Consider the following 24,317-nt stretch of genomic DNA (forward strand, 5'->3'; position numbering starts at 1 on the left):
TATCAATGTAAGAAAATAATGGGCTTTTAAATGGCTTTTTCTTCAGCAGAGACATGTTATCGTGTGATAGGTGCTAACCTTTCTGATTCCACCTATTGCAAGCCAGAAGGTTTTGTCAGACCAAGACTTGGATATGTGGCTAAGAATCAGTTAATGAGCACATTTGCATGCCATTGTCGGAGACTGCTAGAAACCTCGCTAAAGACAGAGATAGTCCGTTTTGATAATCCGCTGCTAAAATGCGTGCAGGCTAAACCGCCATAAAACAGTTTAGCAATGGTGTTAAAATTTTCAGTCTTGCCCTTAATGTAGAATTTGAGAAGAAATGTAATTATGATAGCTAAAAAATTAGGCATTATTCAAATTCTGTACATATTTACAGGAGTGCCATGGTTGCCTCCTCAGTCACCATTTCTATAATACCCCCACTGCTGGGTCAGACCAGGGATCCATCGCGCCCAGCAGTCTGCTCCCGCGGCGGCCCATCAGGTCCATGACCTGTAAATAATCCTTTGACTAAAACCTTTCAATTCTCATTATTCTTCTATCTATACCCTTTTATGAACCTATCTCTATCTCTATCTGTATCCCTCAATCCCTGTATCCTTCAGGAACTTATCCTCAGAGCACCTACTCCATCATGCATCACGTCAGGCTGGGCAGGATAAAGCTATTGCCAAGGCATTGGCACTCACCACATGAGGGGTTGTGTGCATGCCCAAATTCAGTGTCACATCTGTTCCTCAAAGAGGGGATACTCCTGCCTGCCCACAGTGAAACCTTCTGACATCTCAGTGATGAAGTATGATATAAAGCAGTGGTTCCCAACCCTGTCCTGGAGGATACCAGGCCAGTTGGGTGTTTGGGATAGCCCTAATGAATATGCATGAGAGAGATTTGCATATAATGGAGGTGACAGGCATGCAAATCTGCCCAAGCATAATCATTAGAGCTATCAAATACCTGACTGGCCTGGTGGTCCTCCAGAACAGGGTGATGCGTCAAAAGCGCAGCGGACAAAGCCGCGCCTGGACATATGCACGTTGCCAGTTCACCCTATTTAAAGCCTTATCTTTTATGCTCTGAGGGGGGGGGGTTAGAAGTTCTGGCGCTCCCGTTGAGGGGGGGGGGGTGTGGGGCCCATTACACTGAAAACTCCAGAACAGGGAAAAATAGGAGTTTTCAGTGTATTGGGGGGGTTACACCCGAACTGGAGCGCCAGCACTTCTAACTCTAGTCTGGGGGGTTTCCCACTCACACCCCCCCTTAACACGTAAAAGATAAGGCTTTAAATAGAGTGAACCAGCGATGTGAATATGTCCGGCGTGTGCTTGTCAGCGCGGCTTTTTACGCCATGCTTTTAATGGTGTACCCCAGAACAGGGTTGGGAACCACTGATTTAAAGCCTATTGAGATACCAGAAAGGAGTTCTGGGATGCTCTGAGGCAGACTCCATACATCTTCTTTAGCCTTGTCCTTCAAAAATCAGGGAGACTCAGATCTACATACTGAACAGACGCTTCAAAGCAGGTAAAATTGCCCACATTTCTCTGCATGCCCAGATTCTCAAAAGGAGTCTGTAGAGATATTTCATTGCCGCACTCGAGCACAAATAACCCCATACAAGGGTGTATGGACCACTGGAACAACAGATCACTGTCAGAATGCCCCTGTTACCTGCAGTTTTCAAACACACCCTCAAAACAACCTGGAACATCTACTTAATATGGTTAAAAGTAACTTTTTTGTGAATATATGTCTGTACTTTTAAGAGGTTATAAGACGACCTATGCAGATTCAAACAGTCTCCTTCTTTAACAACCCTTTTATTTATTTTTTTTTAACTCACCTAGATTCCAACTAAGCCTTTAAAATTTTCTCCCATATGTGCAGGACTAGCTTGTTCCATTCTCAGAGTCCTGGTGGAACACTAATCCTTAAAATGGAGCCTGGCAGCGCCAGTCTTCTCTCCTGCCCTCAGTATGCCCAGCCATGTCTGAAGTCATACCCTGTAATGAGAGGCTTCATGGAAGAAGAGCAGATGCCAGATAGCAAAGGACATTTTCATTCTCGGCTTTATTACAGCCAGAAAATTAGTATCTCTTGCTTTCCACGACATTGAACACAGTCACCCCTCAGTGCCCCCGCTGAGTGCTCTAGTTCCAGAAAAAGGCAGAAAATATGATCAGAGGAGCAAAACACAGATTCACACGCATGCACAGAGTGTGGTGCAGTGGTTAAAGCTACAGCCTCAGCTGCTCCTTGTGACCCTGGACAAGTCACTTAATCCCCCCATTGCTCCAGGTACATTGGATAAATTGTAAGCCCACTGGGACAGATGGGGGAAAAATGCTTGAGTCTCCCAGAAGAGGTGGTGAAGACAGAGACTGTTTCTGAGCTTAAAAGGGCCTGGGATAGGCAAGTGGGATCTTTTGGAGAGAGAAAGAGACAATGGTTACTGTGGATGGGCAGACTAGATGGGCCATTTGCTCTTTATCTGTCATGTTTCATGTTTCTATGAATAAAATCATGTAAACCATTCTGAGCTCCCTTGGGAGAACGGTGTAGAAAACTGAATAAATAAATATGATATGGAGCTTACATGTTATTCCACACTTTTTATTTCAATGAGTCAAATGCATCTAGTAAATTGAAACAAGTATAGGGAAACCAAGTGATTGTGGCCTCCGGCCACTGACGCGGGGACTCCTTGCGCATGCCGCCCATGACTTCTGAGTTACTGCAGCAGCATGAGGAGGAGGTGAGTGGCTTGGTAGGGAATTTCTTTGGCTGATGGGGCTTTGGCATCCCCCACCAGTAAATGGATTATTTTCAATGCATCCTAGATCCAACATTGCCCACCCCACAAAAATCAGAGGATTTGCAATAACTCTGTTACAGGGCTTTGGGATTCTGTTTGGATGAAAAATGCTCTGTAAATCATTCAGTTCAGCAGTTAAATGCTATTCTGTGGGGAAAAAAGGAGCCGAAAATGAAACAATTATGGATAGTAAAGGAAAAGTTATGCCATGATTGGCTAGGCAAGCTGTCCTTATTATCCTTCTGCTTTCATGACAGGTCAGTACGTGAAAGTGATGATGACGACGAAGATAAAGAGGAGAAGCAAAATCGTGGTTGTACCCTGCTGTACCAGCATGCCACACTGCAAGTGTTCACTCAGTTCCATACTACCTCTTCGGAGGGCACTGATCAGGTGATCACCATGCTAGATCCTGATTGGATGGTAGAAGTCACTGATCTGGTCAATGACTTCATGAAAGTGGAAGACCCCAGGATTGCACAAATGGTTGACAGTAATACATTGGCTGGTCGGGAACCTGGCATCACTTCCTTCAAGGTGAGTGCTGTATCAAACCTTCCCATTTCCTTATGTCTCCACAAAAAAGGCTTTGAAAGCCTGGGGCTACCTCCATCACGGAGATAACTGTATAATATTTTCCCAGTAATCACCAACATAGACCCACCACCTTCAAGAATATTTCTTGTACAGGACAAAAAGGCAAATTAAAACAAAATCAAACTAGAAAACACACATCCAAATGAATAAAAAAATAAAACCAAATCCCAATAAGTCTATAAAAATACTAAGGACACAAAGGGCCTGAGGATGTGGGTTCAAATCCCATACTGCTCCTTGTGACCTTGGGCAAGTCACTTAATCCTCCACTACCATAGATTGTGAGCCCGCTGAGACAGACAGGAAATATGCTTGAAGTACCTGTATGTAAACCACTTTGAGTGTGGTTGTCGAAATACAAAAAGGCAGTATACAAGTCCCAATCCCTTTCAAAAATGCCTTATTACATATTTTCACCAGCCCATTTCTGTCTTTCTACCTGCATCATATTGTGCTATGTTTTCAGTATTTAATGCAGAAAAAATGCTGTCAGGCTCAGCCTTCTAAGCCTGACAGGCTCTTGACCACCGCACTCGAATTTTCCTTTCCTGATATCAAAGATACGCTGCAGGAAAAATCGTGCTGTAATTAATTCTTACCTCAGTCCAGTTTTGCCATAGTAAGCAGAATCTTTGTTTCCTCAGATGGTAATATCAGCTATGTCAAGGTCGATGGGTCTGTCTGTATGAATCAGTTCTGTTTTCTGAGACAACAGCTAGTGCATAAAGCACTTAGAAAGGCATTGGGACCCAATGCTACTCACTCCTGAATTGTGTTTGTCTCTCACTGACATTGTAATGTCTCATTCAGCAGCCACTACAGAACATGAGATGTATCACAGGAAGCCGTGATAGAGTACCAGTAGTTCACACAGTGAAGTTCTGTCATTGCCTGTCACGAGTTTTCTTTTGCAGTGAACATGAATAGAACGAGAAATCTCCGCTTGGTCAATTTCCCTGTAACTCATTTATTATCACCTGAAATTTTGTTCAAAAATTTTTTTAAAGAAATACTGAGGCTGCCCAATGCGGAGAATTTTCCAATAAATAATTATTATGTACCTCAAAAAAAAAAGAATCTGCCCAAGAAGTGGACCATCTGATTACTACAGAAATTAATTTAACTGAATTTTTGGAAGACAGTCAAGATGTGATCCAGAGTCGGTGTACCCTGGTGATAACATGCATGAGTGAGATAGATAAAATGTCAATCATGAAACTTTACTTTAAAAATAGGTTAACTAAATTTTGTGGTGACTTAGTTAGGATTTTTCCTGATGTTTCTAGAGCTACTCAATTTAGAAGGAAAGAGTTTTTGAAGTTAAAGCTTAGAGTTTTGGCCCTAGAGGCATCTTTTTATTTAAAATTTCCCTGTAAATGTTTAGTTAAGTTACATGATGTTGAATATGTTTTTTGGGATCTCATTCAACTGCAACAATTTCTAGTTGCACGTGAGCAGAAATAGTAGTATTCTTTTTGTACTGTTTCATTCCTAAGATTTTGAGGAGGAATGTATTCCTATAACAGTAAGGATTGATACAAGGTTCGCGAAGGCGAGCCGAGAATCCTTCCTTAATCTTTTCTTTTACTTTTTCTTGTTGTATTAGTACCTGCCCCCCCCCCTTCTTGTGGGCTTAAAAAGGATTTATGCATGATGTAATTATGTACTTTGATTGTAGATTTTCTTTTTTTCCTGTTATTAATGGATAATATATTATTCAAATTATAATAAAAAACTTATTGAACTAAAAAATAAATAAATAAACTTGAAACTTGATTCCTCATTACAAATAGATCTGACTTTAAAAGTCTAAGGCAGGGGTGTCCAATGTCGGTCCTCGAGGGCCGCAATCCAGTCGGGTTTTCAGGATTTCCCCAATGAATATGCATTGAAAGCAGTGCATGCAAATAGATCTCATGCATATTCATTGGGGAAATCCTGAAACCCCGACTGGATTGCGGCCCTCGAGGACTGACATTGGACACCTCTGGTCTAAGGGCTTTCTGGTGGTTGGTCATGTTTAGGGTTACCAGATGTCCGGATTTTCCCGGACGGCTTTTCAAAACCAGGCACTTTGTCCAGGTTTTGAAAAGCCTCCTCAAAGCGCATCGGTCTAGGAGTCCAGATTTTCCGATTGGAAAATCTGGCAACCCTAGTCATGTTTATTCAGCAGCACTAAACAGATAAGCATCCCTTCTTACCAATAAAGATAACCACCAAATAATAAATGACTGCCAAATTTAATACAGAGAAGGAGGAGTGCTAGTGACATGACAAAATGTTAACCGGATAATGCCAATATTCACTGTTGTTTGATAAACAGAATCCAAGTAAGTTGGGCACAGATAGCCGACAAAATCTAATTATCTTTATCCATCTATAGTCAAACCAACGAATTTAACTTTGCTTCTTTTTTTAGTATTTTATTAAAGGTAACCAATTATATGACCATCAGCCCCTTTTCAATATGTATTACTTTGGAAACACATGTAAAATTTTCCAACCAACATAAAAAAAAGCCTTGAATCTGAAACTGAGCTTTCTCTCTCGCTGTAGGTAGTCTCGCCCCTGATGGATATGGTCCTTGGAGAAACCCCCATCACAGTGGCAGAAGAGAAGGTCAGCATCACAGACTTAAAGGCACAGGTAGTGTCTGGTCTGTCTCTGTCTCTCCATCCAAGTCCCGGGAACAGCCACACCATCGTTGCCAAGACAACAGCACAGCATACTCTAAAGACCCCTAAGCAGGTAAGATGGAGAAGACAAAGACACAGATAGGTGGAGGCAAGAAAAGGAAAATGAATTGGAAGGTACATGCATCTGGCCAAAATGAGTAGCAGGAGAACATCTTTCTGTTTTGTGCCAGCTTGGTAGGACCTTTCATAGAGACGTAGGAGGTATGTAAATCAGAACACACATATAAGCACCAGTTTTAGAAAAGGTGCCACTTAGAAAATGACTCTGGGACAAATTTTTCCCCATCCCCACGGGGACTCATTTTCCTGTCCCTTCCTGGCGTGCTCTTTGCCTGTCTCTGCCCCATTCCTGCAAGCTCCATCCTCATCTACCCAAGCCTCAAACACTTTAAAATCAAAAGTGTTTGAGACTTGTGCGGTTAAGGCAGAGCTTACAGGAATGGGGCAGGGACACAACCCCCCTCATACCCCCACAATTACCGGGCAGGAGGGAGCCCAAGCCCTCCTGCCAGACAACCTCTCTCGGACCCCCCCACTAACCTTAATCGATGGCTAGACGGATGGGTTCTCCCTCCAACCAGCCGGCAGGCCTGCCCGCCTTCCTCAGAATGGTGGGCCTGCCCCTTCCTGGTGCATTGTGGGATGCACCAGGAAGGGGCCTAGGGCCTGATTGGCCATTGTTTTGGCCAATCAGAGACTTCCTTACGCTCTTCCCTAAGGAAGTTCTCGATTGGCCCAGGTGCCTAAAGCCCCTCCCAAGGGAGGAGCCAGAGGTGCTTAAGCCAATCAGGGCCTTAGGCCCCTCCCCGTGCATCATATAACAACATAAGATTTGCTGCTGCTGGGTCAGACCAGTGGTCCATCGTGTCCAGTAGTCCGCTCACGCGGCAGCCCTTAGGTCAAAGACAAGTGCCCTATTTGAGTCTAGCCTTACCTGCATATGTTCTGGTCCAGCAGGAACTTATCTAACCTTTTCTTGAATCCCTGAAAGGTGTTTTCCCCTATAGCAGCCTCTGGAAGAGCATTCCAGATTTCTACCACTCTCTGGCTGAAGAAAACCTTCCTTACATTTGTACGGAATCTATCCCCTTTTAACTTTAGCGAGTGCCCTCTTGTTCTCTTCACATTGAAGAGGGTGAACAATCTCTCTTTCTCTACTAAGTCAATTCCCTTCAATATCTTGAATGTTTCGATCATGTCCCATCTCAGTCTCTTCAAGGAGGAAGAGGCCCAGTTTCTCTAGCATCTCATTGTACGGCAACTCCTCCAGTCCCTTAACCATTTTTGTTGCTCTTCTCTAGACCCTTTCGTGTAGTACTATGTCCTTTTTCATGTACGGCGACCAATGTTGGATGCAGTATTCCAGGTGGGGGGTGTACCATGGCCTGGTACAGCAGCATAACCTTCTCAGATCTGTTTGTGATACCCTTCTTGATCATTCCTAGCATTCTGTTTGCCCTCTTTGTCGCTGCTGCGCATTGCGCGGACAGTTTCATTGACTTGTCTACAAGTACTCCCAAGTCTCTTTCCTGGGGGCTCTCTCCGATGCACCGGGGAGGGGCCTAAGGCCTACATTGCTGACAGCAGCCAGCGGAGGGACTGAGTACCCCTCCTGCTACCGACTCAAAGGCGCGGGATGGGGGCATTGGGGGAAGCGTCTAGTGGCAGGAAGGAGTGGGCATCCCTCCTGCCATATTCACATGGGGGGAACGTCATGGGGCACATGTGGTGTCATGGCAATTGTCGAGGGGCGCATGATTGTCGGCGGGTCATTGGGGAGGGCCTGCAGTGGCGGTGGGGGATTTTTAAATTTTTTTTTAATGGAACAGATATTTTGCATGTGTAATACACGCAAAATATCTGTGCCATTAAAATACCCCTAAAAAACAAAAACGGTAGACCTGTCGGTAACACAGTTAACATTAAATATGAGAAAATCAGATATAGGCTCTCAAATTAACATCCTACCCATTTCAAGAGATTGCTAAAAAAGAAAGAGGGTAATGGGATGATTGTAAGAACTATCATAATCTCATTATTCCAAAAAATCAATAATTGCCCAAAGCAATTTCTGGTTTCATAACTTCATCTTATCATCCAAAAGGATTTTTATTCTACTATATTTTGATTTTCTATAAAGATCTCTTTAAACACCAAATATTACCAAGGGAGATGAGCATAACATAAACTTTAGAAACTCAGATCATAGGACCTCCTATGATTAAATACCATTCCAGGTCCGCATCCTGTGATCCATTTTTTAATCATATATGCTCACTCCCTCACCCTACCTTATAAATTAATTGTATGTGCTATCTGTGTTATTAAAACATAAATTTGTGTTATTAAGTCTATGTTGTTGTTTTTTAAATATTAATTTTCTGTGTTATTAGAACGTTAATTTTGATCAAATCATTGGTTTCTTACATAGCATTTGTTTTTGTCAAGACACTGGTTTCTGGAATGTCACCATAACAAGGGTAAAGAAGGCAACACTTGTCTTATAGTGGAATCAGCCACAATTAGTTCTGAATACAAAGCACAGAATCCCGACGCCCTCTTCTAGAGCTGTGGGCATTTCAATCTGAAAAGAATCTTCCTCGAGGGATTTATGCGCTGCCTTTCTCTAGGGCTTCAGACTACTGGATAAATAGCTTCAAACTCCTAAATAAAAGGTGGCGCCACTTCTATCGTGCAGTTTTACTGATCTGGCTATTGCAGCGGTTTTATGCGGAACTTCTGTGCATTTGCATTTTTGGATTGTTTAGCTTTTCCACTCCAGGACTAGCAGGGATCCATGAGGAAGACATTGCGTCGAAAAATGGACCGTGTTGGGTCCAACGTTTCCAATGGACTGGGTCCTGAATGTTTTCTATGTGGATTGCTATGTTAATATTTTAATAAAGTCCATATCAGGAACGTTGTGTTTCAACAGTGTTTCTTTGGTTTTTCTTGGATTTTTTTTCTCTGTGAATTCTCCAGGGTCAATTTTTTTTGCTTAGCCTGTATATCACAGCAATGTAAATATATTTTCCATTCACTCTTTCCAGTTTGACCTACATTGCCTAATCCTTAGCCTGTAGGTCCTGTAATTGTGTAGTTTTCATACGATCTTTAACATATAATGCCACTCTCCCTTCTTTTCTTCCTACCCTGTCTAGTGTTTAAGCCCATTAGATTAACAGGTGCTAGAATAGATGTGTAGACAGGCATTTGTTAATTTCTTTCTTTCTTTCTGTATGTCTGGCTTTCTTTCTCTCTCCCTGCCCCTTTTTTCTGTATGTCTTTCTTTCTATCTCTCTCCTTGGCCACTATCTGTCTGTCTTTTTTTTTCTGTTTCTCTCTCTCTCCTTGGCCGCTATCTGTCTCTCTTTATTTCTGTCTCCTTGGCCGCAATCTGTCTGTCTGATTTTTTTCTTTCTGTTTCTCTGCTTGGCTGCTATATTTTTTGTCTGTCTGTCTCTCTCTCCTTGGACGCTGTCTGGTTTTTTTCTTTCTAATCTCTCTCCCTGACCCCCTGTCTTTCTGTGTGTTTGTCTTTATTTCTGTCTTTCTATCTATCTCCCTGCCCCCTGCCTGTCTGTTTCTCGTGCCCCTTCTCCCACCTACCTGTCTTTCACTGTGTGTGTCTATCTCCCTGCTCCCGCCTGTCTGTTTCTCATGCCCCTTCTCTCACCTACCTGTCTTTCAGTGTGTGTGTCTTTATTTCTGTCTATCTCCCTGCCCCCTACCTGTCTGTTTCTTATGCTCCTTCTCCCACCTACCTGTCTTTTACTGTGTGTGTCTTTATTTCTGTCTGTCTATCTCCCTGCCCCAGCCTGTCTGTTTCTCGTGCCCCTTCTCCCACCTACCTATCTTTCAGTGTTTGTGTCTTTATTTCTGACTGTCTATCTCCCTGCCCCCTGCCTGTCTGTTTCTCATGCCCCTTCTCCCACCTACCTGTCTTTCACTGTGTGTGTCTTTATTTCTGTCTGTCTATCTATCTCCTTGCCCCCTGCCTGTCTGTTTCTCGTGCCCCTTCTCCCACCTACCTATCTTTCAGTGTTTGTGTCTTTATTTCTGACTGTCTATCTCCCTGCCCCCTGCCTGTCTGTTTCTCATGCCCCTTCTCCCACCTACCTGTCTTTCACTGTGTGTGTCTTTATTTCTGTCTGTCTATCTCCCTGCCCCCTGCCTTTCTGTTTCTCGTGCCCCTTCTCCCACCTACCTGTCTTTCTATGTGTTTGTCTTTATTTCTGTTTGTCTATCTATCTCCTTGCCCCCTGCCTGTCTGTTTATTGTGCCCCTTCTCCCACCTACCTTTTTCCGTTTTTTTTTTAATCACGTTGTATAGAGTGAAAAGGGCAACTGGCGCACACAAACCGCCGCAGGCTCCAGCTTGAAGAAGTTCAGGAAAGCGCTGCAAGTGATGTAAACCGCTACTTGCGCACTTGCCTCAAACTGCCATGGGCGCACGCGCCGTATGCTGTACTACCATGTCTCTGCGCGGAGCTACAAATCACGGAGGCAGGGATCACAGCATTAGAAGTGCGCATGCAAGCTTTAGGGTTTATTATGATTGATATCCCAGTCATGGCTGTCCATGAATCACAAAACTATAGTTTTTTAAAAATTTGTCAATGAGCTAATCAAAAACCTTATAAACCCTCCCCCAAAACCCATCGCTCATGCTAGTCTTCAATTCGTGTAAATTCACTCTATCTATTAACTCTGTAAGCTCCCTGGGAATGCCCAGGCCAACTCTTTTTGTAAATCGCCTTGAACTGAAAGGTATTGGCGGGATAGAAAACACTAATGTAATGTAATGTAATCTCCATGATCGCCACTAAATCCAACTCAGCCTCTTCCATCATAGAACCTTGTTTCCCATACTTTGAGCTTTAGTATATACTACTTTCCAGATGTTGCCCCTTTTTCTCATTTGTGTAAAGGTATTTACCGACCTGCGGGCTTTGATCACCCTGTCCCAACGATTCTAGTTTAAAGCTCCCTTCAATAGCTTAGCCAGTCTGCTGCTGAAGACATTCCCTCCCTTCTATGATCAATGCACGCCATTCCTGCTCAGCAGCCTTTGGAAAATCATTCCATGGTCAATGAAGCCAAAACTAAAGAGAACTAAATTTGTTCAAAGTTGTTAAATCATAAGAGGATTGTGAAAAATTACAAGAGGACCTTGCAAGACTGGGCATCAAAATGGTAGATGACATTTAATGTGAGCAAGTACAAAGTGATGCATGTGGGAAAGAGGAACCTGAACTATAGCTCCGTGATGCAGGTTTCCACATTAGGAATCACTGCCTAGAAAAAGGATTTAGGTGTCATTGCTGATGATACATTGACACCCTCTGCTCAGTGTGCAGCTGCAGGTAAGAAAGCAAATAGAATGTTAGGAATTACCATTTCACTCGGGGAAAGAGTGGAAAACAAAGATGAGAACGTTATAATGCCTCTGTATCACTCCATGGTGTAGCTGCACCTCAATTACTGTGTGCAATTCTGCTCACCTCATCTCAAAAAAAGATACAGCAAAATTAGAAAACGTACAGAGAAGGGTGACAAAAATGATATAGTGGATGAGACAACTTCTCTAAAAGGAAAGGCTACAGTGGGCTCTTCAGCTTAGGGCTGTAGAGTAGAATGGATCAGTGACGTGCCTAGCACATTTGCCACCCGGGGCCCAGCATTTGTGGACACTCCCGCCTCCCCCTTATACAAAACTCCCCACTTTGTACTTTCTTTAAAACCCTGTTAGTCCAGTTAGCACTCCTTACACCCCCCCAAACACACTTTGTACTAAAAAAAAAAAAAGTTCAGTTAGCGCTTCTTAATGCCCCCTCCCTTTGGACTTAAGAAACAAAACAGTTAATTCAGACCCAGCATGTTCTCACCCTTCTCTCCTGTCCGGTCCGATGCCGCCAAGCTGATAACACTGCCAGCTTCGGCAGTGATTGAGTGATGTTGAGTGCGGCTCCCACCCGGGCGGAAACAGAAAGTTGCATCATTGAGAAAGACCAGGCAGACACGGAAAGCAGGAAGGGGAGCCGCAGGCAACGCCACTGAATCACTGCTGAGGCTGGCAGTTTTTTCAGCTTGGCAGCATCGGACTGAAAAAGGAGAGAAGGGTGAGAGCCTTGGGACCAGGCCATGAGAAGGGAAAGCTCCCGGACCATGACTCTAAAGCCAGGAACACCCCCTCATGCTTGCACCTGGGGGCGGTCCGCCCCACCCTTGGTACGCCACTGGAATGGATATATGTGAATCACTTGTTTATTTTTCCAAAAATACTCAGACTGCGAGGCATGTAATGAAGCTACTAAATGGTAGATTTAAAACAAACCATTCTTCACTCAACATGCGGAACGTTCCATCTGGAATCAGAGAGAAGTCAGGAGATAGTGGATGCCCTTCAAGGGGCTCTGCTCAGACAAATAGTGATGGAACTGGATCTGGTGCTCACAAATGAGGAATGTGTCTCTAATGTCCAAGTGGGTGCCCATCTGGGTGGTAGTGATCATCAAATGGTTTGGTTTGCTATATTAGTTAAAGTGGAAGTCAGCCAAATGGGGTAGTATCTGAAGAAGCAGCTAAAAGGATGGGAGGACATAAGGGAAGTGGAAAGACAGTGGTCCAAGCTGAAAGGAGCAATAAAAATGACTACAGACCTTTTTGTAAGGAAAATAAAAACAAGAGAAAAAGGAAATTGAAATGGTTCTCCAAAGTAGTGGTAGAGTAAATAAAGGCAAAAGAATTGGTGTTGTGAAATGTAAAAATAGTAGCACAAAAGAGACTGGATAGAAATCTAGTCTAATCTTTGATTTTTTTTTTTTTTTGACTCATTAACAGGAGATTAGGGCCTCTTCTATCAAACTCGCTAGCAATTTCTAGCGCGGTGAGCCACGCTGAATGGCCTGCGCTGCTCCTGACGCTCCTAGAGTTCCTATGAGCGTCGGGAGCAGCGCGGGCCATTCAGCACGGCTCTCTGTGCTAAAAGCTGCTAGCGCAGTTTGATAGAAGAGGCCCTATATCTTTTAGGCCAGAATTTTATGAAAGAAGATTAGAGAGAGATGCATCTGGCGAAAGCACAGGCCATAGAGCAAATGGCTAGAAATATAAAAAAGGGAGACAGTACCGCATAGACTTCTAAGGTTTGTGGCCCAGAAGAAACAAAGAAAAAAACCCAAACAATTCAATCATGAAATTGTAATGCATGTAGTTACAGGGCAGACTGGTTGGACCATTTACTATGTTATTATGTACTTAAACTCTGAAATTCTTTGCTAGAGAATGTGGCAAAAGCAGTTTAAAAAGAGAGTTGGATAATGTCTCAAAAGAAAACTCCATAGGCCATTAAGATGGACTTGGGAAAATTCATTGATTATTCCTAGGAGAAGCGGCATAAAATCTGTTTTTCTACTTGGGATCTTGCCAGGTATTTATGACCTACAATATGTTGGCCACTGTTGGGGACAGGATACTGGGCTTGATGGTCCTTTGGTCTGTCCCAGTATGGCAACTGAACGAAGTGAGATGACAGGCAATGGCCCTCTTGCCCCCCCCCCCAAAAAAAAAAAAACCTATGCCCATGCTTTTCCCCTTTAAATGCTGAATATAACTCTTCAAACCACATAAAGGCCCACTGAAGTTGCCAGTTTTAAATTTGCTTTCAATATAATAAAGTACTTGCAAATTTATTTATTTATTTTTTAAATCTCTCCTCTACAATCCATACTATGTTTGAAGCTCCTAAAAGACCTCAGCCCCCTTTGACCCCCATCACCTGCCCTAGACAAAACAAACCTTGTCTTCCCAAACTTTAAAGATAGGATACAGTTACCTGGATGTAAAAAGCATATGATAACAGAGAGAGATGTCTGCTTAGTAGATACTACAGATATGAAAGTGGCTTAGGAAGGCGTGACTGGCAGGGAAAGTATCAATTTCAAAAATGCTTTACCTGCCCATGCCTTTTCCCCACCTATCCTGTCCTACCATGGGATGTCTCTGAGCAGGACCTCCGTCACCAACCACTGCTCCACTCAAACCCATTGCTTCATCTGCTTCCCTTTTTTCCATTCCATTAGTTTTCCACATCTGCATAATAGGCCCTCCCACCCCCACCTTTCATCAGGGATGATACATCACATGCTTTGAAATCCTAGAGGGTCTGCACTGCCAGATACAATCAAAAATCAGACACCTAGTAAGTAACTCAATTAATAGGGTCATAAATAAAAGCTTAGAAAAAACCAAATGGCCTATCCAGTCTGCACATCCATCTACTCCCCTTTTACTCCCTTAGGGATCCTATGTACTTGTCCCAAGCTTTCTTGAATTCAGATACAGTTTTTATCTCCAGTAAGCGGAAGCCAGTAAGGAAGCCGCTCAGCGCCGAGAAGCAGCACCAAATCGTGCTGCTGCTCGTGCCGCTGATTTGGACTAAGTGGATCTGCGCAGCCAGTTAGCAGCGGGGCAGAAGTTCAGAAAGCTTGCTCCTGCCCACTGCACCTCCACCAATGATCGGCAGAAGTAGGAAGATAGGGCAGGGAGGAGGAGGGGGGCAGAGCTCGGCCGCCGCGGCCTTAAAAAATTCTGAGAGGGGGCATTGACCCGAATATAAACCGGGACCCCTTTTTAGCCCCAAAATCCTGGTTTATATTCGAGTATATACGATACCTCTGTTGCTTTCCACTAGAGAATGACACGGCAACAATTTTTCCCCGTCCCCGCAGAAACTTATTTTCCCATCCCATCCCGGCGAGTTCTTTTCCTGTCCTTCCCCCATCCCTACAACTCTGTCCTCATCTGCACAAGCCTCAAACACTTTAAAATCATAAGTGTTTGAGGCTTGTACAGTTAAGGCAGAGCTTATAGGAATGGGACAAAGACAGCAACAAAACTCACGGGGATGGGACGGGGAAATTGAGTTCCTACAGGGACGGGAAAAAAATTGTCCCCATGTCATTCTCTCCACTCAACTAGTTCCTGTCAGACACTTTAGGGGCCATACCAAGGACACTCAGTTTATTTATTATTCATCTATGTAGAATTGCGTCAAAGGCTTTGCTAAAATCTAAATACACCACATCTAACACTCTCCCTCAATCCAACTCTGTGGTCATCCAGTCAAATCAGATTTGTCTGACAAGACCTGCTTCTAGAAAAAACATGTTGCCTTGAGTTCTGTAAACCACCAGAGTCTAAAAATGTTACTATTCTCTGTTTTAAAAGCATTTTCATGAATTTACTTACCAGCTTGTAATGCCCAACTTCTTCCTTCTGCTTTTGTGGAGAAGGACCACATCTGCCTTCCCCAGTCTTCTGGGACCACTTTTGACTCTAAAGAATGTGCTTTTCTATATTGATGGAGATTTTTCTTTTAAATTCTCGATTGTAAATGTTATTCACTGCCTTGACCTTTACTAGAGATTTGGCAGTATATCAAGATTTAATAAACCGTATACTCTAAGATACTCATTTTAACAACTGCTATGCAGCCAAGCCACAAGAAGTTACCCGATGCCCATACGTCCAAACTCCCTACGCATTTTCTTTAAGCAAAAGGCTATAATTTAAGTCATGCAAATTAGCAAAATCTCATACCAAATTCCCTCCCGGGTACTTCAAAGAATCCAGAGTCTGGGCCAGATGCAATTTAAAGATCTCAGATATAGTGAAGTTCATTTTGTAACCGGAAAGCTTGCTAAACCCCTCTGTTTCAGGACTGGGAGTGTTAGTCTCAGCTTTCCTAAAATATAAATAACATTGCCATTTTTTAAAAAAAAGCTATTTTAAATTCCCTGGACCTACCTTTGAACCAAATCTTTCATGTCAGGATTACTCCTCTCTTCTCCTAATCCTTCCTCTCTTGATGTCACCTTGAGCCTGGATAGGTATGCATGACGCACAAATAGAAGTGAGTATTTGTCTCAATAATGCCTAAATGTTTTTATACCCTAACTTTTAATGTAAATCGCTTAGAAATTACTTATAAGCGTTTAATCAAATTTTTAATAAAACTTGGAAACTTGGAGATTAGGCTTAATGGCCAATGCAAAGAGCACCTTCCCAAAATCAAAGGAGACTCAAGTATACTTATTCACTCAGATCCTAGCTTTCAGCGTGGCATATCAAAAGCTCTTTTTTTGCATTTGCTACTAGCAGTGTGGAAAAAAATAAATTAATAATTTAGAATTGTATTTACTAATATAGGACTAGGCTCAGTATCTAAAATAGTTAACTTTTTAACTTTTTCCAGATGTAGCATAATTCATGTCTTTAATGTAAATGACAGGACATGTGTTATTTCACCGCATAATAAAAAATGCCTAAATCTGAGGTTGGACATTTTGTGCAAGATGTCCACAAACCCAGCAGGAAAAATGCTTATTTTCAAAGATGCTAAACATCTATCTTTTATTTTTGAAAATGAGCTAGATATAAGTTTTCATCTAATTAGGGCCTAAGACTCTTCCCCCTTCTATCACGGGATACAAAGGGAGGAGCCTAAGGCCCTGATTGGCTCAAACACCAATCAGGGCTTTAGGCCCCTCCCTGTGCATCACATGATGCACCAGGGAGGGAAATGCCCACCATTTCAGAGCGGCAAGCCTGTGGGCAGGACAGACTGAGCTTCCGTCCTGCTCCGTGTCTAAAAAGATATGGGGGGATGGCGGGGGACCTCCAGTGGCAGGAGAAAGTGGGCATCCCTCCTGCCTTTTATGGGAGGGAGGATAGGAGATGTTTGGGGGGATGTGGGAATGGGCCTTCCCGTATTGCTGTCACTGGGAGGGGGGGGAGTTGCATTGGCAGGAGGGAGTGGGCATTCCTCCTACCGTTTTCACTGGCACATGGGGGGTTTGCCATTGGGGAGGGCCATCATCAGCCGGGGGTATTTGTTTTTTTTCTTATGGGGCAAATATTGTGTATATGTAACACGCACAGCCTCTGTGCCCAGTTTAAAAAATAAAGAAAAAAAAAGGTTTCCTGAATGGCTGAGTGGCAGGAGGCTGCTTTCGGGGAGCTTCCCCTGCCTCTCAGCTGTTCGGGCTTCTCCTGCCGTCTCTACACATGTGTGACAGTTGCTCTCACTGCACTCAATCAGATGGCAGAGTTGTAAATTACGAGGAACATCCGCGTGAATCATTTGCATGCAAATCTTTTAGTGCATCAATAGTTCTTTCTGAATCGGCCAAAAAATCGGATTGGTGCAAACCCACATAGTCTTACTAATCCTCTTAGTGCATCTGGCCCTTAGTGGCATAACCATGAGAGAGGGCTGGGCCTCCCACTTTCAGCTTAGGCCTTCTGAAAATGAACATCTCCCTTGCTGTATAGCTGGTGGGGATCCCCAGGCCTCACCAGTTGATGACCACCTCCTTTCCCTCCTCAGGTCTAGTGACCAGAACTTTCCAAGTTCTGCAGCTGGTAGCAGTATTTCAGAACTGCTGCTGCCTCTCTTTTCCCCCACCCTGGCTTGGCTTTCAAGCATGCATGCATGAAAACAGTGGCATCTTGGGTATAGTGCCACTAGCTGCAAAGCTTGGAGATTTCTGGTTGCCGGACCAGAGAAAGAAGTCTTCAGTTGGCAGGGCCACTTAATACAATACAAATAAATATATTTGTGATGCATATATCACAAAGTTAAAATATTCCAGTTAATAAATTCAAAATAAAAACAGTTTTTCTACCTTGTCTGGCATTTTGTTTTTCCATCGGCTTGGTCCCCGTTTCTCTTTCAGCTTTTTGTCTATCTTACTAATTCTCTTTCCAGTGTCTGCTGTCCATTTTTTCTCCTCTTCTCTCTTGCTCCATTCCCTCACTATATCTGTCTCCAACAAATTGATTTTTCCCTTTCAGTTTTCCTCCTCCGTCCACAGAAATATTTGCCTCTTTCTCACCCTTATTATTTTAAAATTTACAGCTACCTATCAATTTTCCATCTCCTTTCAGTCCCTAGCTCTCCCATTTCTCATCTCACTCCTTTCCCAGCCTCCTATTTCCTTCTATCTACTCCCCATTCTTCCACTGTACTCATTATTCTCTCACTCATCTTCTTGTCATCCCCCTTTTGACCTCTTCCACATGGCTCACCACTTCCAAAATCCCTCCTCCCTCTCTCCACTCTTGTCAGACTATATCTCTCTGTCCTTTTCTCTCCATCTCCTAGTACAGTGGTATTCACTAATTTTTAAGTGAGGAATGTTTTAGGTTAAAAAAGGCTGAAGGAGAGCCAACAAGTACTACTTGGGGTCATGATGCCAATAGCGCTTCTTGACATTCATTCCTACCTGGCCTCAGTCACAGAATGCAGAACACAAATATAGAATCACAAACTAAAGATCCTAATATACTCAAAGCCCTAAGATGCCAGACTCTGCATGCAGTACAACACAAGAGAAATAGAAACAAATGAATTTCTTCCTGAACAGTGCAAAATATAGACAGCAGATGTAAATTTTCAAAACTAATATATTTTAATCACTCAATTGAAAATAAAATCATTTTCCTACCTTTGTTGTTTGATTTATTTTTTAATCATCTTTTCCCAGTCTCTGTCTACACTTCCTTTTGTCTGTGGTTTTAACTCTGTTTCCAAGACCTTCTTATCCATTTGCTAATTTTGTCTCCTTCACTTTCCACCCTACATCCATCTTTGGCATTAACCTTTAACATTCAACTCTTTTCCATCTTTCTGCTTCCTTCTCAATCTATTTTTCCATGTCTTCCCCTCCTCTCCATCCACGTGCACCCATCTCATAGAAACATAGAGTATGACGGCAGAAAAGGGCCGTCAGCCCAATAAGTCTGCCCACTCAAAGAACCCTCCCTCTAAAAGAACCCTCCTTTTCCCCTTTTCCCATCAATCCTAAACAACATTTCTTCTTCCTCCCTCCTTGATGCTGAACTATGAGAAGGAGGGGGAAAAAAGAGATGCTGCATCTCTTTCTCTCTTCCACCCCAGACCTAACATTTCTCCCTCCCTACGTTCCATCCTCAGAACCAACTTTCCTCCCACCCCATATCTCTCCCTGCCTGCCTGCCTTTCTCCCCCTAGGTCCACCATCTCTCCCCTTTTCTTCCCAACTATCCTCCCTTATCTCTCCCTTCCTCCCCACAGATCCATCATCTTTCTCTTACTCTTATCAACTACCCTACCCTTCCATCCTATATCTCTCTCTTCCTCTGCACTACCTCTAGGTCCACCATCTCTCCCTTTCTCTTCCCAACTGCCCTCCTTTCAAGTATCTTTTTCCTCCTTTCTCCACACCATCCTAGTCCAACTTCTTTCCCTCAACACCGTTGCCTACTATTTATTTTTCTCTCTCTCTAATTCTGTTTCCAGACTCATAAGTTCTTCCCCTTCACCTCTTCACCTCACCCATTCTACTTAAGAAGCTGGTCCAGGGGGCATCCTGACCTGGCATTTCCTCCCCTTTCTATCCATGCCGGTCTGTCATCCTCACCTTCAGTCTTGCAGATTTAGTATTTTGGTGGTAAAATAAACTGCAGCTTCCATTTTATCCCAATCCCAGTTTCTTTAAGGTGGACTCACTCACATAATAAAAATTTAAATCATAAAAAAAAAAATAATATTATAAGACAAGATAAAAACATTAATGAGCAAATCCTGGGGAAATCAGCAACAAAAATCAAAACAAAAAGAGGCTGTACAAAACAATTATAGAGAGATTCTCAGAAACCATCAAAGAAGGTTCAAAGAAGAGTGACCAAGATGATAAAGGGGATGGAATTTCTCTCGTATGAGGAAAGAATAAAATGGTTAGGGCTCTTCAGCTTGGAAAAAAGACGGTTGAGGGGAGATATGATTGAAGTCTACAAAATCCTTAGTGGAGTAGATCGGGTACAAGTGGATCAATTTTTCACTCCGTCAAAAATTACAAAGACTAGGGGACACTTGATGAAGTTACACGGAAATACTTTTAAAACCAAGAGGAGGAATTTTTTTTTTCATTCAGAGAATAGTTAAGCTCTAGAACACATTGCCAGAGGATGTGGTAAGAGCAGATATCATAGCTGGTTTTAAAAAAAGGTTTGGACAAGTTCCTGGAGGAAAAGTCCATAGTCTGTTATTGAGAAAGGCATGGGGGAAGCCACTGCTTGCCCTGGATCGGTAGCATGGAATGTTGTTACTCCTTGGGTTTTGGCCAGGTACTAGTGATCTGGGTTGGCCACAGTGAGAACGGGCTACTGGGCTTGATGGACCATTGGTCTGACCCAGTAAGGCTATTCTTATGTTCTTATGAGGAATCAATATCTAGAAAAAGACATTTATGAACAGTTGAGTTTTAAGTAATTTCCTGAATTTGCCTTTTCCACCACATTTCTGTATTTGACTCACAAGTGAATTCTACAGTTTAACCCCTGCACAAACTCTCTTTGGTTTGGTCTAGTGGTGACGTTATTGTATCATGGACCACTGTGGTCAGGTTTGTGTTTTCAATATATGGAGAGAGATTTCATAGGTGATAAAGACAATTTTTAAAGGTTGTTTCAATTTGCAGGATCAGAGTGAGTGATGAGTTTAACAGTATCCCAAGATTTCTGATCTGTGATTATACCGGGTGTTCATACTTTCCTAAAGGTGTTTGATGTCAGGTATTTTTTCACTTGTGTTAGGAACCCAAAGTATTTCTATTCTGCTTGGGTTCAGGCAGAGTTTGATGCGCACCCATTCTTGAGTTGCAGACAGGCAGTCGGTTTACTCAAACTAGGTAGATCTGGTTCAGTGGGCATGAGGACTTGCAAATCAACAGCATAGATATAAAATTTTGTGTGCATCGACCGAAGCAGCTCAGCCAGAGGCTTACGGAAGATATTAAATAAAATGGGAGACGGTATAGATCTCTGTAGTACCCCACAGTTCATTGCCCAAGGTAATGATGTGCGGTTGCTGAACAGAACTGATTGTTCTCTGGCTGACAAATAGGATTTGAACCATGTATGAGGGGCATTCAATAATTTATCTACCTAAGTAGGAAAGAAAAGAGTTTCAAAAATTTTTTGTTTTATTTCTCAGTATACTTGTAAACACTGTGCCACAAGGAATTAGTTGCAGAGGAATTTACAATAAAAACAAGGAATAGCATCACAATGGCTTTCCTTCCAACGTCACTTCCTGGCCCCACGACCCAGAAGTGATTTTAGAGGGAGCCAGGCCAGTGTGAGCAGCAGGCTAGAAGTAGTTGCTCATGCTGGAAAAGATTTTAAATAGGTATGAATGGAGGGGCGGGGAAGGGAGAGCATGAGTGTGGCATGGGGGCAGAGAGATGCCGGTGCCCAGTGGCATAATAAGGGGGGCAGGGGGCACCTCTTCCCACTCCTCGCCACATGTATGCCCCCTTCCCTTCTCCTGTACCTCTAGTTGCCACGAGCAATTACTTCAATGAGCTCCTCGTAACTGTGTCATCTCTCCCGCTGATGTCACTTCCGAGTACCGCGCATAGGAAGTGATGTCAGAAGGCGAGCCAACAGGGTCACAAGGAACATGTTGAAGTTTATTTATTTATTTTTAAAATTTCTATACCAAAACGGTTTACAAATAGTTACATAGATAAAATATTATAAAATTCAGAACAAGGTTAGAACAAAACAAACAGATTCAATCCTTACATAAAATCAATTTCTCAAAGAAATGCATCTACAAATAATTGTGTTTTCAGCATTTTCCTAAATGAGCTCTTATCTCTCATTTTCGGATTTGACCAACCAGGCTATTCCACAGCTTAACCCCTGCATGTAAAAGTCATGGCATCTGTTTCCACATATTTAGGATTAGCCTTCGTTTTCAGCAATGCTGAACTTTCAAAGCGCAATGATCTTAATGGTTGATACTCAGATATCAATCCTTTAAAAAATTCAGGGATCGTGCCATATAAAAATTGGTGACATAACATAATTGCTTTGTATTGAATTCTAAATGCAACTGGCAGCCAATGCAGTTGTCAGAGACATGAAGTAAGATGCTCATATCTTGATATTCCAGGACAGACGGTGGTCATTAATCCACACACAAAAAAAGGAAAGTCTAAAAGAAGTGAAAAATGATGCCAACATTGTGGAAAATCCTCAGTGAAAACAGTGGCCAGTGAGACTGATGAAAAGAAGAGGGAACTAAATAACATGGCCCTATAAAATGATGAAAGATCAGAAGTGGTGTTTTAAAACCATAAAGACCGACATACTTTGGCTGTCTTAAATATAAAAAATATGAAAGTCTAGGAAGAAGCAGAAAAGGAAACAACAGATGTCCATATACACCTCCCAGAGAACTCCATTCCTCAGATAAGTCACTCTTAATGTTACCCTTCTCCTCCACTGCCAATTCTAGACTTCGTTCCTATCATCTACCTGCCCCCTATTCCTGGAATAAATTACCAAATTTATTCATCAAACCCCTTCCCTTCCCTTGTTTAAAAGCAGACTGAAAACCCATCTTTTTGATATAGCTTTCAATCCTTAACCCTACTCCTCTGCCCTCCAACCCAGCCAGCAGATTAACCATTCCCCTTAATTGTGACATCCTGTTTGTCTTGACTGTTTAGATTGTAAGCTCTTTCGAGCAAGGACTGTTTTCTTACTCTTTGTTACTCTGTGCAGCGCTGCGTGCGTCTGATAGCGCTATAGAAATAATTAATAGTAGTACAGTCAAACCTCGGTTTGCGAGTGTTTTGCAAGAAGAGCAAAACGCTTCCAAAAATCTTACCTCGCAAACCGAGCGCTGTCCCGATACACGAGTGAATTAAGCTGTCTGCCGTCCCAATAACAGAAGCAGTCTCCCTCTACTCCTGACGCACCAGCACGCTTCCTTTGGCAATTGGCAGGTGCTCTTCTTGCGCGCATGCACCTACGTTCCACGCAATCTTTTTCTTTCTCAACTCCCTCCCTTTCCGCCGCCAGTCGTACCCCCAGCCACGTGCACTCACTTTTAACAAATGAGCGCGGGCCAGTGAGCTGCGGCTGTGGCTGTATAGGAGCATGCCACAGAAATCAACGGAGAGGAAAGGTGTCTGTTCCTCTCTGCCCGGGACTGTTCTCTGTGTTGCCTGGGGCTCAGGAGGAGCAGATGGATGCACCATGTCTGCCAGCCTGGGGCTGTCCTTTCCTGCAAGCCTCGCCGCAGTACAAGAGATGGTTTGGGGCTTTGCTGACTGTGCTGCTGAGAGGGGAGGGGAGACGAGACATGCCAGTGAGGAACCAGTACAATCTGGTGGAAGACGGAGAAGATGCATCGTCCTGAAGCAGGGAGCAGCTGTACGGGGACCCCGACAGAAGGAAGTGACCCTACTGAAGGGGCTGCGGCACCAGGACATAATTCAGGCAGGTACCCACCCCTGGGCCACCATAGCAAACCTTGGTTGTGGAACGAATTGTTTGAGTTTACATTGTGGCCTATGGGGAACTTTGCTTTGATATACGAGTGCTTCTGGAACGAATTAAGCTCCTAAACCAAGGTACCACTGTACTTATATTTAAGATAGCCAAGGTATGTTGGTCTATATGGTTTTAAAACACCACTTCTGGCCTTTCATAATATTATAGGGCCATGTTATTTTCTGTTTCATTAGGCTCACTGACTACTTACTGTATCAGTGGGTTATTTTCGCTGAGGATTTTCCACAATGTTGGCAGGTATCAAGCAAACACTGAGCTAACCTTGAACCTTTTGTGTTGATGGCAACTGAAAACTAATCCACTTTCTGTCTGTGACAATATCCTCCGTAGATGTAGAAAACGTTAAAATCCAGTTCCTCAGGGTCAGATCGACCTGAGGGCATAGTATCTCTAATCTTGCATATTTTACCACTAAATTATTGTGCAAGTTTTTCAGTGGAAGGAGGAGATTCATTGGTAACTATTTTGAACTGAATATTTGTTAGTTGATTGACTAAACTGGTGGCAGCGAATAAAACTCTGATTGCCACTGGCTGGAAAAGAAGGGGAGAGAGGGATGCAAGGGTGGCAGGGGAAGGTTAAAAAATTGTATGTATGTTCAAGGGTGGGGATGGAAAGGGTCCACCCAGGTTAACTCTTAGCCCATCTAAAATGTCAGGTCTGATTATGCCTTTGTGGCACTTACTTAAATAGTAGACTGGATATCTGCACTAATTAATAATAATAATTTATTTTTGTATACCGCCATATCTGAAAGTTCTAAGTGGTTTACAGTGATCGAATGCAAATAT

At 43.0% G+C, this 24,317-nt stretch overlaps 1 protein-coding gene and 1 long non-coding RNA gene across 6 annotated transcripts in view; one reads left to right on the forward strand and one right to left on the reverse strand.

The window, feature by feature from the left end:
• TMEM132E (transmembrane protein 132E) overlaps positions 1-24,317 on the forward strand; it is a 714,010-nt gene that overhangs the window by 682,261 nt on the left and 7,432 nt on the right. For all 3 annotated transcript variants that reach the window (XM_033921532.1, XM_033921531.1, XM_033921533.1), the window contains 2 exons: positions 3,079-3,358; positions 5,975-6,166. In XM_033921532.1, coding sequence (XP_033777423.1) covers positions 3,079-3,358; positions 5,975-6,166 — 472 coding nt within the window. The remainder of the gene's footprint in view (positions 1-3,078; positions 3,359-5,974; positions 6,167-24,317) is intronic.
• The window catches only part of LOC117348903, a 304,186-nt gene that overhangs the window by 72,849 nt on the left and 207,020 nt on the right, over positions 1-24,317 (reverse strand). Inside the window, exon 4 of one of the 3 annotated variants that reach the window (XR_004537066.1) lies at positions 5,771-6,158. The exons of the other annotated variants lie outside the window; for them this stretch is intronic. This is a non-coding gene — a long non-coding RNA (uncharacterized LOC117348903). Of the gene's footprint in view, positions 1-5,770; positions 6,159-24,317 lie in introns of those variants that run through there. 3 annotated transcript variants of the gene reach the window in all.

Source organism: Geotrypetes seraphini, chromosome 15 (genome assembly GCF_902459505.1).
Source record: "Geotrypetes seraphini chromosome 15, aGeoSer1.1, whole genome shotgun sequence".
NCBI classification, from domain to species: Eukaryota; Metazoa; Chordata; class Amphibia; order Gymnophiona; family Dermophiidae; genus Geotrypetes; species Geotrypetes seraphini.